The sequence below is a fragment of the Rana temporaria genome, chromosome 3 (assembly GCF_905171775.1).
Source record: "Rana temporaria chromosome 3, aRanTem1.1, whole genome shotgun sequence".
Taxonomy (NCBI): Eukaryota; Metazoa; Chordata; class Amphibia; order Anura; family Ranidae; genus Rana; species Rana temporaria.
The window spans coordinates 112,435,222-112,450,182 of record NC_053491.1 but is presented as its reverse complement, the minus strand read 5'-3'; the positions used below and the strand labels follow the sequence as shown (position 1 = coordinate 112,450,182).

The 14,961-nt window shown below is 41.0% G+C and overlaps 1 protein-coding gene across 1 annotated transcript in view; it reads left to right on the top strand.

Moving 5' to 3' along the window:
* Nucleotides 1-6,359, top strand: part of ZC3HC1 (zinc finger C3HC-type containing 1) — a 37,686-nt gene extending 31,327 nt beyond the window's left edge. Inside the window, exons 9-10 of the mRNA XM_040343256.1 lie at nucleotides 112-321; nucleotides 4,934-6,359. Of these exons, the coding sequence (XP_040199190.1) occupies nucleotides 112-321; nucleotides 4,934-5,002 (279 nt within the window). The 3' untranslated portion in view covers nucleotides 5,003-6,359. The remainder of the gene's footprint in view (nucleotides 1-111; nucleotides 322-4,933) is intronic.
* The last annotated feature ends 8,602 nt before the right edge of the window (nucleotides 6,360-14,961 follow it).

Sequence of the window (14,961 nt, the reverse complement as noted above, 5' to 3'; positions counted from 1 at the left end):
ATCTTTTTGCTAGGGTAATCTATATGTAATGATCTTTTGATTCAATTCCTTGTATGTCTTTATTTCCCTGCCGTTTAAAACTGTATCAAAACTAGTTTGTTTTTTGTCCAGGATTCTTCTCCAAAGAGCTGCTTTGATCCACTGAATCAGCACAGAAGTTGGTGCCCATGGGTCACTATTGTTTGTGCAGACACTAAAGGAAATGCTGAGAACAAGGAGAAAGAAAATGCAAATCAGACAAAGGAGATTGGATGGAAGGAGGTGCTACGAGTGCTGCTATCAGAGGGGAAATCCAGGATCCCATCTGATGGAGATGCTACAGTAAGACATCTAAATTACTTACATCAGTTCAGTGGTTCATGCTGCTTATATATTAAAAAGTTTTCTTTATTTTTTGTTTACGCCAATCTTTAATTATAATAATCTTTAATACCAGACTGCAGCATTTAACTACTATTGTTTTTTGCCCATTCCATTTGTGGCTGTGAATTGGTAGCCCAAAATCTAAAGTAGCGTGTCTATATTGACCATATTCACTTATCAGAGGCCCTTGTCACTGGCTGGAAATTTCAAAAAATAATTTCAACAGCGGTTATCTTCACACCACTTCCCCAACAAGCCCCTAAAATTATCTTTGTATGGGAGAAAAATTTAATTTTATGTCACGTTTGTTTTAGTGTCAAACATTCTGTGATGTTGCAGAATGTGGAAGCCACTTTTGGCAAGTACAACATTTTATTTATTTTTTTAATTGCTGCGACTTTGAAAATATTTACGACAGAGGATGTTTGTGAGATCTGGGCAATTTCACGCACAATCCTCTGCACAATTTTAACACAATGTAGGGGAAAATAGTGCTTAAAAGGGGCTCTTGCAACACCAGAATGCACATTGTTTGAAATGCAGTTTGCATTTTTTTTATTTTATTATTTTGTTTTAATTAAAGTGATTGTGAAGGCAGAAGTTTTTTTTATCTTGATTAATTTTTTGCATTAAGATAAAAAGCCTTCTGTGTGCAGCAGACCCCTTTATACTATCCTGAGCCCCATATCGATCCAGCGTTGTTGCAGGAGGGACTCTGCTGTCCGGGACTGCCAATAAGGAAAGAGAGGGGGCAGGGCCTAGCTGCAGCTCCATGTCTGAATGGACACAGGGAGCGGCGGCTCGGGTGCCCCATAGCAAGCTGCTTGCTATGGGGGGGCACTCATCAGGAGGGAGGGGCCAGGAGCACCAAAGAGGGACCCAAAAAGGGGATGATCTGGGCTGCTCTGTGCAAAACCACTGCACAAAGCAGCTAAGTATAGACATTTTTGTTTTGTGTTTTTTAAGCAAAAGAAAAAAAACAGACTTTAGTATTACTTTAAATAGCAAAATTCTCTCCCCCCAATACATACACGTACAACAGGTTGAAATGAATGGACTTGATTTTAAAATGATAGATCTCAAATTACAAAAGACAACGGAAGACAACATAACTAAAGATCACCACACATTACAATATGACTGCACAATCTTCTTTTATTTTTTCCAACATGTATGTAGTGCAAGGTCCTGATTGTTTAGGTAGGTCTTCATAATATGTAGTTTTGGTAAATCTAAGGTTGAATTGACAGCGATTTGTATGGTCAGATTGTAATGTGTATGGTGAGCCCAAAGTAAATCACAAACTTTTACCAAAAGCATGCATGTTTCACTAAGCAGAACCAGCAACAGAATAGCACAGCCATGCAGACAAAGAGCTAATCCTTTATAATTCACTGTCACACAGCAGAAATGCATGTGTAACTTTCTTTTTTCTGCAGCTTAATAAAATGCTGCTGGACCATTCTTGAAATTCATCTCCTAACATTATTTATAATTCTTTAAATTAAAATTTAATAAAAAAAAAAATCCTCCACAAAGTTTTATTGAGGTATAGCAGGTAGAATATGGGAAAGGAAAGGGGGCCCAAATGGCCATAACATACAATATGAAAGTTAAACAAAACACCTGCATAGAAAAGTCAGTATAGCATATCAGAAGCGGTTACAATTTGTGTAAGAAAGAGCACATTCAGGTTAATTATGTAAATACCATATATAAGCAACAAAGATGTAAAATGAAGGTCACTGAAAAAGGGAGAGAGGGGCAGACTGAGGTTGGTAGCGTCATGCAGTGGGCTGTGATCCCAATGCAGTGGGGGCCCATATTACAGCGAGAGGGCAGGGCATCAGGTAGCGGCTTGATGGTCCGTGCGATGAAGGGAGGCGTCTGAGACTTTAACTGTGCCAGAGGGTTCTGGTGGCCACTGATGGGAGGTATGGGATGAAAGGGGGGAGAGATGGGAACAGAAGTCAGAGGCCTGGAAACAAGCATAGAGAAGCAGGTACAACTTAAGCCTAAATGTTTTTTGATTTTGGATATTGTTGGAACCTCCATCAAAGTTTTATTGTTTTCTGAATGCTAGTTTGGGAAATGTACTTTTGCTTCCTATTTTGGTGACCACAGTTATGTAGAGATGTTGTCATCACCAGCAAGAAAACTGGGGGGGAAAAAACATGAGAAAAAACCAACAGAGATTCTAACTTACTATAATTATAGGTTGAAATGTGGAAATAGTGCGCTTACCAAATTAAATAAAAAAAGAGCAGCAAACTCAAAAATGTTATACAGACATAAATATCATAAGCAAAAAGGTGGAGTTGCGCTTAAAGAGTGAATATGCCTTATCAAGGTCATGTAGAAATATGTGAAAGGACCATAAACATGGATGAAATATAGTCCAATTAGTGACACAATAAAAAGTCCAACAGCATATCAAATCTGTGTAGTGTGAATACTGCTGCAAAGGTGAAGAAGTCTGGAACCACCACTCAATAGAAATGCTGACCCTTACCAGAATATGAGATCCTGACGGATCAGAAAGTGCAGAAATGGCCAAATCACATGAATTGCAATGAAGTCAGCCTCTTGATAAAAAATAAGCAACACACTTACAATTAAGAAGTTTAAAATCAGCATAAGTAAGAGCCGGCCGGCATGTCAGAACGGATTCATCCTCAGCGTGCGGTGACGTCAGCACGTCGCCTCCCGACGTTTCGTTTAAGATAGACTTGATCACGGGATCAAGTCTATCTTAGACGAAACGTCGGGAGGCGACGTGCTGATGTCACCGCACGCTGAGGACGAATCCGTTCTGACATGCTGGCCGGCTCTTACTTATGCTGATTTTAAACTTCTTAATTGTAAGTGTGTTGCTTATTTTTTATTAATTTTTTTATGCGGTATCACACTATTGTGAGTTTTCTTCCCTATGAACATCCTGCTATTCCTTGGCGAATCTGAGGACATTACTATTGGGACGCTCCGTTTTTTCCATGCTGCTTACATCCCCTCTGCTTTACCTGATCCCTAGGGATCAAAGGCTCTGGTAAGGGTCAGTGTGTACATTGGTGGTGGTTCTCCTCTTTATTTCACACTGTCTGTTATCACTCACTGGTGGATGTCCTGTGTGCATTGATCACCACGCAGATTTACACTATGTTAGTTTTATTTTTTCTGACTGCCCGATTGGTGACTTCTTGGAAGATCGTATCAAGAGGCCGACTTCATTGCAATTCATGTGATTTGGCCATTTCTGCACTTTCTGATCCGTCAGGATCTCATATTCTGGTAAGGGTCAGCATTTCTATTGAGTGGTGGTTCCAGACTTCTTCACCTTTGCAGCAGTATTCACACTACACAGATTTGATATGCTGTTGGACTTTTTATTGTGTCACTAATTGGACTATATTTCATCCATGTTTATGGTCCTTTCACATATTTCTTCATGACCTTGATAAGGCATATTCACTCTTTAAGCGCAACTCCACCTTTTTGCTTATAATTATAGGTTCTCTTTGTCCCTAATGAATAGAGTTCACTCATTTCCTATTTTTAATAATGAAACTGGGAAATTCCCTCAAAAAGTGTAAGACTGCAAAATAAAACTTGACAACGGCTAAATACTTTCTCTCCAGTGCAAAGGGGAAAGGGTTTTGGCCGGAGTTCCTCTTTAACCTAACCATAACTCATTTTATATTGCCTGTTTTTTAGATTTCACTGCCTAAAACAAACCTGTGCTCTACCTTATTTGTCTGCCCACTTGCTTCTAATATTAATTTCTTCTCGGCTCCGCTGCCACACTGTTTACCTGTCTGCGGGAAATTACATACTTTTGTACTTCCAGGTATGGAGGGCATGTGACCCTCTCTCTTTTTCTCCCATGATAAAGTGCGGTTGCCCAAACAGCCAGTCTCCAGACCTAAGTGTTGTGACATGTGGGCGAAGAGAGATGCCTTAAAGTTTAACTAAAGTAAAACGTGTTTTTGTTTTGGATGTAGTGAAGAGGTATTAGAACAACTGACAGTGTTTAATGCTTTCTTGGAGATTCACCCTCTCTATTAGTCCTGCTTACCATTATCAATGACAGTAAAAGAAAATTCCAAATATTGGGTTGTCCCCAAAAAAATTAGAGGGGAAATCTTTCAATGGAGACATTAGTTCTGGTGACCTAGCGGGGGTCCCCAAGAAATTTCCTTTAGTTGCAGGGATTTCCTCTCACTTCCTGTTTGGCTATGGGACAGGAAGTGAAGGGAAATTTCTGGAATGGGACACAGATGGCAAAAAAAAAACTTACAGGAGTTATAACCCTCCATTGCTTTATCCAAAATGTAGAAAAAAAGTTTTGCCTATGGTTCTACTTTAACACTATGTAAGCTCCAAGTCAGTCTTGACAGAGCTTACAGATTTTCTTTTTGCCTCAACCAGCGAAAAGATTAATATAAGCAGAGCGTTGGGCAAACAATTAAAGGGCTGTTGCTTTGCTTTTGTATTGTTAATAGGTTCCGTTTAATAGTATAGCTATTTTTTAGACTATTGATTATCTTGCTAATACTGCCTATTTTTGTTACAGAATGTGCCAGAGAAATCTCGCAAAGTCTTTCGAATATTCAGACAGTGGCAGGCAAGTGCTTCCTCTTGAAGACAAGAGTGTGACCACTATATGGAGATTTCCTGATTCATGTCCAATCACCAATTAATCAGCTGACATTAAACTGATGTGTGTGCATTATGTTGTAGCAGACTCTACTGGAAGCTATCTGTTTAATGTGCTGTACTATCAGAACAACACATTTAGGATTTCTGTGTCTACATATTTGCATTCAGGTAAACAGTAGGTCACAAATGTGTGGCGGAGTCGTGTGACCAGTGAAAACGTTGTAACCGTAAGCTCCAAGATGTTACAGGTCAGCCTAATACAAGGTATCACTTAGAAAAACATTCCTGATAGTGACACACTTATAAGAAGTTTTACAAATACTGTTTATAGAGTCATTTTTATTTTATTTTTGGAGTTGAAAATGCTTTTGTAATCTTTCTTGGGATTTCTAGATTTTCCGTTTCAACGGCAGACTTCAGTTTTCTTTTTAATCCTTATGGTTTTGGAGATTTTAGTAACTAAATCCAAATGTTGTTGCAGATCAAATTTAAAGAACAAAAATGTTGGTATAATGAATAAAGTGTGCAATCTGTTATTTTGCAATATTTTCTGATACAAGTTCTACAATTTCTAAACACTGAAATTAAATTTATTTTTCATTAAAATGGATTTCAGCCAATCGGGGATGAGCTCGGGTGCGTTTGGACACGAGTCGAAACCCACCTGAGTTATCCCACCAGGAAGCTGTCATAGCCAACAGCCAATCATAGATGGTAAATGCATTTCCTGCCCCACATATACACTCCCCTTGCATATCTATAGCTGTGGAGTGGGGAAATGCTGCTGTTGGCTTTGACAGCTTACCGCCAGGATAGCATGGGCACATTGGTACTGGTGTCTGACTATGCCTGAGCTCATCCCTACAGTCAATCGGCTTTAAATGTTAATTTTCTAAACTGTGTGAAGGATAGAAGTTGATTGGTTAATATGGCTAAGGCACCAGTTTAGATAGAAATAGAAGTCTCAGATACGTCAAAATTCCCCCCACAGGTCTAAAATCTGTTAACACTTATTAATATCAATAAGTCTAGCCTTCACAGAATATATAAAGGAGAGAAAAGCAAGAATCGGTTTGAAAAATATATATTTTTTTGGTGCATGATGAACAATGTGCTAGCTCTTCTAACATTGTCTATAGAAGGAGAGAATCCTTTGTGTGTTTGATGTTATTGATTGAAAGCAATCATTTACATTTGGTCTCTTTTAGATCTGCATTTATTCTAGAGATTGATTTTGTTTGTGTTGGTGGATCAAAAGAAAACAGCACAGAATTAATACACTGCTGTTTTTTCTTACATTTGTAACTAGTAAATATCACAATAAAGTATTTTCATCCCAATTCATTTATTGGATGTTTTGTAGCAGTAGAGTACAAGTTTTATTTGTACTACAGGAATCTGCAATTATTTTTATCCTATTTTTTTTTTTTTTTTTGGGGCATGAACCATAACCGTAGACACACTCAGTGTGGCAAACCTGCTAGTTGCCCTGCTGTAATATTTGTCATTTAGCTCCAGTACTTCTATCACTAACCTAAAAAAAAAACTCTGCATGGCGCGCAGCGGAGATGATCGTCTAACCCGGGAGCCCCAACAGAGCCGCAGCCTTAACCCATCTTTCTGCTCCCAATCCGCTCAATAATGAGCAAAAAGCACTACGGCACAACCTGCACCAGATCCCGGAGGCTATCCACAGCTTATCAAGGGCTGAATATCTCGGATCTCTTCAGGAATCCTCCGGCGGCCCGGAGCAGCTTGTCTGGAGGCAAGATGGCGACGCCGCGCGTTGAGGAGGATTTCAGTGAAGACTCGCAGTCGGCAGCTGAGGATAATGGTAGGGGACTTCCTCACCCTGATCTCCCCCTCACATATGCCGGGATGTCAGGCTTTGCTGCTGACACCAAAGCAACCTTCTCTGCGGCCATCACCGACCTCAAACATGTACATTAACAATTGCAACATGTCATATGTGTTGCAATTTTACTTTCTTTAAAATGGTTTTGTACCTACTGATCTCGGAAACGGGCAGGTTCCATTTAAGCTGTGGGCAGCTGAAGCCCTCCTGTCTTCATTTCCGGGATTTCCTACCGATTTCGCGCATGCGCACTAATGCCGCTGCACGGCTCTCCGTCTTTCTGACAGGTTGCCATAGCAATGTAGGCTAAAGGTCTCGCCCCATTGCTATAGCAACCTGTCAATTGGACACGTTCGCGTCATTTACTGTCTGTAAACGCAAGATTTCGTCAGTAAGCGGACTCGCAAGGACTCCTGGGATACATGACGCCGCTATCCCTGTAGCCCTTGTGAACCGCCTAGGCGTGGAAATGCCAGAAGTGCGGGTGAAACCCTAGAATAAAGGTATTTTACATGCCAGAAAAAAAAAAAAAATGTCCATTAGTTAAAGCATGATCCATGGGTATGCAATTGAAATAAAGTAGAAAAAATGGGTGGAACTCCGCTTTAACTTGCTGCATGCATGTTCTAGGTCAATAGAAAAATTCAACCTGCAAACCAAGTTACTAGCATTTTTAGAAGGAGTTTGACAATGAAATTACCCTTATATTAGCTGTGGTTGATAAAATATTGTCGTCTTGATGAGATAAATGATTGAAGCACGGACATCCTGGTAAATGGTCACATGTTTTGGGTAGTAGTCTTAAAAGCACCCCTGAAGTGGAATATATCTCTAATTCAGCACTGTCAACACATAGCTGACACCCCCAGATCCTGTTTGTTTACCTTCATTTCTTTCATATGTGTGGATTTATTGAGTTCTCGATCCTGCCCCTCCTTTCACCTCCTCCACTTTTGGCCCATTACTATAATGGGCAAATTCACTGGTCAATATTGAGGTTGAGCCCTAGTTCACATTTTATGAGATGCGGGAAGTGCAGCAAATCCTGTGTTTCCTGCACCACATTGCAATCACACGGCGTCCATGTGATCTGCTGTGTGGGTATCGGTGTTATCTTAACAACACCCCGAAACAAAAGGCAAAATGCAGTGCTATTGCCAGAATCGCATCACATGGGTGTGAACAAAATAGGCTTCTGCACAATTTTGGTGTGGATGCAATGCAATTTCAACCAAACAAAATTCCTGTGCTAATCGCATGCGGTGTCTGCATCATACAAGCTTGAACCCAGGCTTAAGAGGCAAGTGGGGAGCGGTTAGGCTCCTAATTGACTAAAAGTAGCGAAGGCTGCTTTCACACTGATCTGCTTTTTTAATGCAAAAGCTAAAGAAATATGGAAGAAAAATGCATGACCATGCAACCCTATGAAACTCTTCACACTGATTAGTTGTGGGTCAGTTGCACACCTCCCTATTGAAATGATTGGACAATGCATCAAAAACGCACACGGGGTTGCATTTTTCAATTTTTTTAAATGTATGTCTTTTTTTTTTCACGGGTGAAAAACGCTCCGCAAGCGTGGCAAAAACGCATATGCCTTTTACGGCGTGTTAAAACTGACCCACAAATGTGTAAAAATAGCCTTTCTGTGTGTTTTTTTCTTTTGAGTGGGGTTTTTTTTTCATTCTTTTTAAGTTTTTTGACAATACAGGGTGAAGAATCTCACGTGTTAGGAAGGGGTATTTAGCGACAAAAACAAAGACAGGAAGTAAATTGAAGCTGAAGCATTTGTTATGGTTTCATACAGGCTCTATTCACACTTGGGCTTTCCGGATTCTCAATTCCTGAATCGCAGCAAAACACAAAGACAAGAAGACGCAAGGTCTTTTGGGCGACTGGCTGTGATTTTGGCGCGACTTGTTAGGTAAAAATCATGGCAAAATTGCGCCGTGATTGGGGTGCCATTGAAAATAATGGGATCGCAAGTGTGTCCCATGTTTTGCGGCTCTTCGGGAATCGTGGCGATTCCGCCAGTGATTCGAAATGCTTGGGTGTTAACAGAGCCACAATGTCAAATAAATGTACTGCCCAGAGTATCAAGGGAGGCTTGTGAAGAGAAACTAAAACTAGAGCTGGTCAGATAGCAGCATCCAAACAGACATGCGTTTATCCACATATACAGTCTCGTGACTGATTTGGTCTGTCATGTATTCCTCCTCGCTAGGTCCCAAAAATGAAGTCGGGAGTAGAGCATGGAAGCGCAGAAAAGCAAAGACCTAAGAAAACCGTCTGCTTGAGGAGGGAAGTAGAAAAGAGAACATTTTAACTTGCAGCTTACAATTCTTAAAAGGAGGTAGCTGCATTTGTTTTCTTCAGGGTTTTTTTCCCCTTTTTTATTTTCACCTGGTGATCCCTTAATTTCCTTTTACAGACCAAGCTGTCCAGACAAACGTAGAGAGAAACCATTGAAGACTGACAGAGGTGCTTACAATATGAGCATTTGTTATTTTATGTAAAACCGTTATCCCAAAATGGAAACAAACTGTTTGCTGTAATTGCTTATAACGTCTTAGCTAGGATTCAGCTCCAATTTATTAGTCAAGCCTTTCTCCATACTGAAAATGTGCCTGTCCAAAGGTACCTCCTTTACTACTACATCCAGAATGCAGACACCGCAAGACTTGTTTTACATGGGCTTTAGCTTGTATAAGAGCAATGTGAGAAGTAAATGTATTTAGAGCTTCCATTAAGGTTTGTTGAGGCTTTTAAAACACCCTCCAGCTCCAGTTTGTAAATGTTAAATATAGTGTGCCAATTGTCATTTTAAACAGGCTTCGGCACTACTTGAAGCTTGTTGAAAGCCTATTAAAGCCTGCTAGAAGCTTGTTCAAAGTGACAATTGGCACTCCCATTAAGATATGTGTATTACAGGCATGCTCAGCCCGCAGAGCCTTCTGATGTGGCCCATGACCTAAAACCTATGGCAACCTGCACAGCCTTCTTCGGGTGCATGACAGGAATAAAGAAGTATATTTCTGGACAGCCACACTCCGAACAAACGTTGCCTTTATTAAAGTAGAACAGCACTACAAGTCACAGCAAAACTGGACAGCTGACGCGTTTCACTTTATTCCTAGTGTTTAATCATAGCTTCTTGGGGTGCATGCTGCTCTACTGAATGATTGTCGGCCCTTCATAATACCGGCGGCTGTCCTACACAAGCTACTGTTGAGGCCTGCCCCCCGATGAGTGCATTAAATCTAGTGGCATCCATGCAAAGGTTCTGAAGGTGGATTATCACAGTTGTGTGATGAGCTTTGATGGTTTTCCATGAGTTTCTGAGTGCTATATTGTGTCATTTATTATTTGCTTGATAAAGAAGTTTTTTTGCACTGCTAGGGCATGCATGCGCTTTCCGGTCTATTGTGTTTTTTTGGGGGTTTTTTTGCGTAGAGTGTCCTCAGTCCTTGTTTACACAATTCATAGGAGGGGTTCCAAAGTCCCTGATATAGTGAAGGCTTCAACACTGGTGCGGAGCTTTTTTAGCTGGTCACACCCGAGTGCGAGAGTGGGGATTAATGGTGATCTGGTTCCCAAAGGTGATTTTTGTGACGGTGAGTAATCGTACAACAGGGATTGGTCCTACGAAAAAAACAATGGTCCTGGTTGTTTAAAATTGTCGTCATGCTATTCAAAATAAAATAAAAAATTTAATTCTGAACCATTTCAGAGTAATGCGAATGAATGCCTACAAGTTCTGTCATCCTTTGTGGCTAATGGCTTGTATTTCCTAATGGATCTGCGAGGGCGTAGATGAGCACTTTTGTAGTCCATTGAGGTTTGTGGACTAAAGTAACTGCCTACCCATATCAGAGGGCAGACGGCTATTTTATTTTGAGGTGTGCCCCTGCCTCATTAGGAAACTGTTTACAAAAAAAGCTTGAAGACCAAAAGCTTGGAGTCCAAAACTTGGAAACAACTGGGCATTGCCACCAAATGTGGAGGTGCGTTTCCCTGGTCCTGGCAGTTGCAGAAGCAACTGAGGGGTAAGTGGATATATATCTAGCGATTCTTGTAGAAACTACGTACCATTTACATAATAAAAAAAGTCTCCAGTGCACCAACAATGGGTGGAACAAGATTTAGTGGCCAGCTATATATGTTGCCATACCTCCTGACTCAAGGAGACAATCAAGGTCTTGTTGCCATTTATCCATATATGAAAGGGGAAGGAGTCGTAAAAAAGAAAAATAGGTAAATGATTGACTGTGGGTCATCGTGGCATTTAGGTGGAATCGGTGTAAGAGCAGTTCTAGAGGTTCCGCAGATATATTCTCTATATATTTTATTTATATTTGCTAGAGAGACAGTTGGTAACTTGCTGAATTTTTGGTCAGGGTGAAGTGGTTTTGGTAGCTAGATTAGACAATGGCTTCAGGTGGTAGCTATGCGCAGTGGAGTCTTTTTCATGGCTAGCTGCTGTTGACGGCGATAGACTAGTGATAAGAATAGTGTAGGTGTCTACGTTTTATTCTGTAGCATAAGAGAGACAGCGGGGAAGCTACACCTTACCAAGCTCTTAGCCATTTTTGTCTCTTGTCTCACAGAAAAATGCAATGTGATGGAGCTCCATTAGCATCCATTAGGATGGTCGTTTTTCTCCTTCCATATTTCTTGGAAACACTAAAAGCTCTATTGAGATCTGTGTATCCTCAGTTAGCCATGCAAGCCTAAGAGGATTTCAACAAGGTTATAATACCTTGTGTGAATACAGTAGTACTATCCCTGGCCCGGTAAATGCACAGCTGGTCTAGAATCATTACGCCAGCTATTAATACTCCTTATAAAAAGATAACATGTTTTTTATTAAATATATTTTATAGTTCTATTAGTTTCAACTGGCCTACTTGTCTAGGCTGCCCAATTTGATGTATGGGTTACTTACCCTATTAACTACCACAGATCCGCGCTAGAGGCGAATGACAACTACATCGCGGACCTAATTTGCCGGGAGGGCGTCCCTGGATGTCCTCCAGTTCTCGAGCCATGGGATCTGAAGGATAAATGTTATCCTTATTTCCCGTTTCTATCTACGGGAGGGGGGCGCAGGTGCAGGAGAGGTGTGAGGGCCACCTGAAATGGCCTGGTGTGCTGGATGCAGCCTGGGGGCCTTGTGTTTGACACATGTGGGTTATGTATTGGCTGTAGTAGGTTTATGAATTGCAATATTATGATCTGAGGCAGTTTACTGGTTCTTAAAGTGGATGTAAACTCACTCTCATTCTTTCTAAACTACTGCCATAGTGCTGATCTATAAGGATATAGATGCCTTCTGCATGTATCCTTACCTTTCAAATGTCTCCCCTCTGTCTGTTATAAGAACTGAAAAACTGCAGATTCTGTGGGTGGATCTGTTGTCTGGAGCTCTGTGGGTGGAGTCGTGATGTCAGTAGACTCCCCACCCTCCTCTACCCTCCCCTTACACTAAATTCTGCTATGATCACTTGCATTCAGTCAAAATCCAGAAAAGTAACCACATGACTTCAGAAAAGGAGTGGGGGTAGGAATTAAAAAAACAACGCCTGTCTCCAGGCTAGTGCATGAGATATGTAAATCACTCACAGCAAGGGGGCAGAACGGACTAAGGTTTTTCTTCTGCAAGTCCTTTTTATTTCACTGAACAATACAAGGATTGCTCAGAGCTGGATTAACTCTGTGTGGCAAGACTGGGCACAGATGATAGGAAATCTTATACCCTACATTGTGACTCCAAAAAAATAAATAAAACATTTTGGATTTACATCCACTTTAAGGGCCAGATTCTCAGAGGAGATACGACGGCATATCTCCAGATACGCCTTCGTATCTCCGAGTCCGGCCGGTCGTATCTATGCGCCTGATTCTTAGAATCAGTTACACATAGATATCTATTAGATCCGACAGGCGTAAGTCTCTTGCGCCGTCGGATCGTAACTGCATATTTACGCTGGCTGCTAGGGGCGTGTATGCTGATTTACGCGTCGAAATATGTAAATCAGCTAGATACGCGAATTCACGAACGTATGCCCGGCCGACGCAGTACAGTTACGCCGTTTACGTTAGGCTTTTCCCGGCGTATAGTTACCCCTGCTATATGGTGGCGTAAGTGTGGCTTACCAATGTTAAGTATGGCCGTCGTTCCCGCGTCAAAATTTGAAAAAGTTGCGTCGTTTGCGTAAGTCGTCCGTGAATGGGGCTGGACGTCATTTACGTTCACGTCGAAACCAATGATGTCCTTTCGGCGTACTTTGGAGCAATTCACACTGGGAAATTCCACGGACGCCGCATGCGCCTTTCGGGAAAAACGTCAATCACGTCGGGTCAAGCCTGATTTACATAACACACGCCCACCTTTTTACAATTTGAATTAGGTGGGCTTATGCCGGCCTATTTACGCTACGCCGCCGCAACTTTTTTTTTTGAGAATACGGCACTTGCCTGTAAAAGTTGCGGAGGCGTAACGTAAATAGGATACGTTACGCCCGCACAAAGTTACGCCATTCTACGTGAATCTACCCCTAAGTACTTATGCAGTAGCTGTGTACCATAGTAGATAAAATATTTGCTTTTAGGTTTCCCTCTCTTAGTATTATATCCCTTGAATCTTTCAGGTGCATTGGTAAAGGATTTAGGAAAACTAATTTTGCACGTTCTTGGAAATGCTCTTTCTTTTTAATCCCTCAAAGCTGGTTTACATTTTCTCTCCCTACTGTCTTTATAATATGAGGACACAAAGCCTTTTACTATTTTTATTTTTTCCTTATTTTTTTTTTTTTTATCATGCTCCTACTTGCAGACAGTGCTATCATTCAGGTGTATTGGCTTTCATAATGTATTTTCCCCAACATAAACATCCTACAGTAATCCAATGTTGTGTCTATAAATGAGTTTCACTCTGCCAGTAACCTAGCTTATTGATGGATTTTTCAGAATTTGACTTACAATAAAGATATGATTTGTTAAGCCTCCAGCCAAAAAGCAAAGTATGCAATTGAAATAGTAACATGTGAGCTGCTTTATCTGACAAAGGATCTTTCATTATGTTCAGTCCCTTTAATCTCCTTATCATTCCTGCTTGATAGCATAGTCAGGTTGTGGACCTACACTGCAGTGCCAACACACCATGTTCCATAACACACGTCATCACTATGCTGTCTGTACTGCCTTCTTTTTATTATTATGTTCCCTGTCGGCACTAATGCATACAGAAGAGATTGATTGGTGGCTCTTATTTAGTCTGTATCCTGCTGAAGAGGGGATAACATGAGGCTTATTAACACTAGCTGCATTTATAAATACATTTATTTTAATGTAAAGAATTTAATACCTATGTATAATGTGATGTGTTACTGCGCCAATCCTACACTCTTATTACTATAATGGTGAACCCCAAATATGTAACATTCATAATATACGCAAGAAAACCTGTGAAAATAATACTTATAACAAATTTCCAATATCAGTGATATACACGTAGTTGCACGGCGGCGTAACGTATCTCATTTACGTTACACCGCCGCAAGTTTTAAGCGCAAGTGCTTGATTCACAAAGCACTTGCCTGTAAACTTGCGGTGGCGTAACTTAAATCCGTCCGGCGCAAGCCTGCCTAATTCAAATGGGGCGTGTATCATTTATATTAGGCGCGTTCCCGCGCCAAACGTTCTGTGCATGCTCCGTTTGGAAATTTCCCACCGTGCTTTGCACAAAATTACAGCGCCCCGATGTGTTTTTTGAACGGCGACGTGCGTTACGTCCTTTAGTATTCCTTGACGTCTTGCGCAAAAAAAAATGTTTTTTAATTCGACGCGGGAACGACGGCCATACTTTAACATGGATGGTCTAATTTTACACCACCTAAATAGCACTCATAACTTTACGACAGGAAAAGCCGACTAGTGACGACGTAACAGAATGCGACGAACGCGCGTACCTTCGTGGATCACCGTAAACAGCTAATTAGCATACCCGATGCGGAAAACGCGAACTCTACCCAGCGGGTCCCGGAGTATTACACCTACGATCTGAAGCCGTACGCCTGTCGGATCGA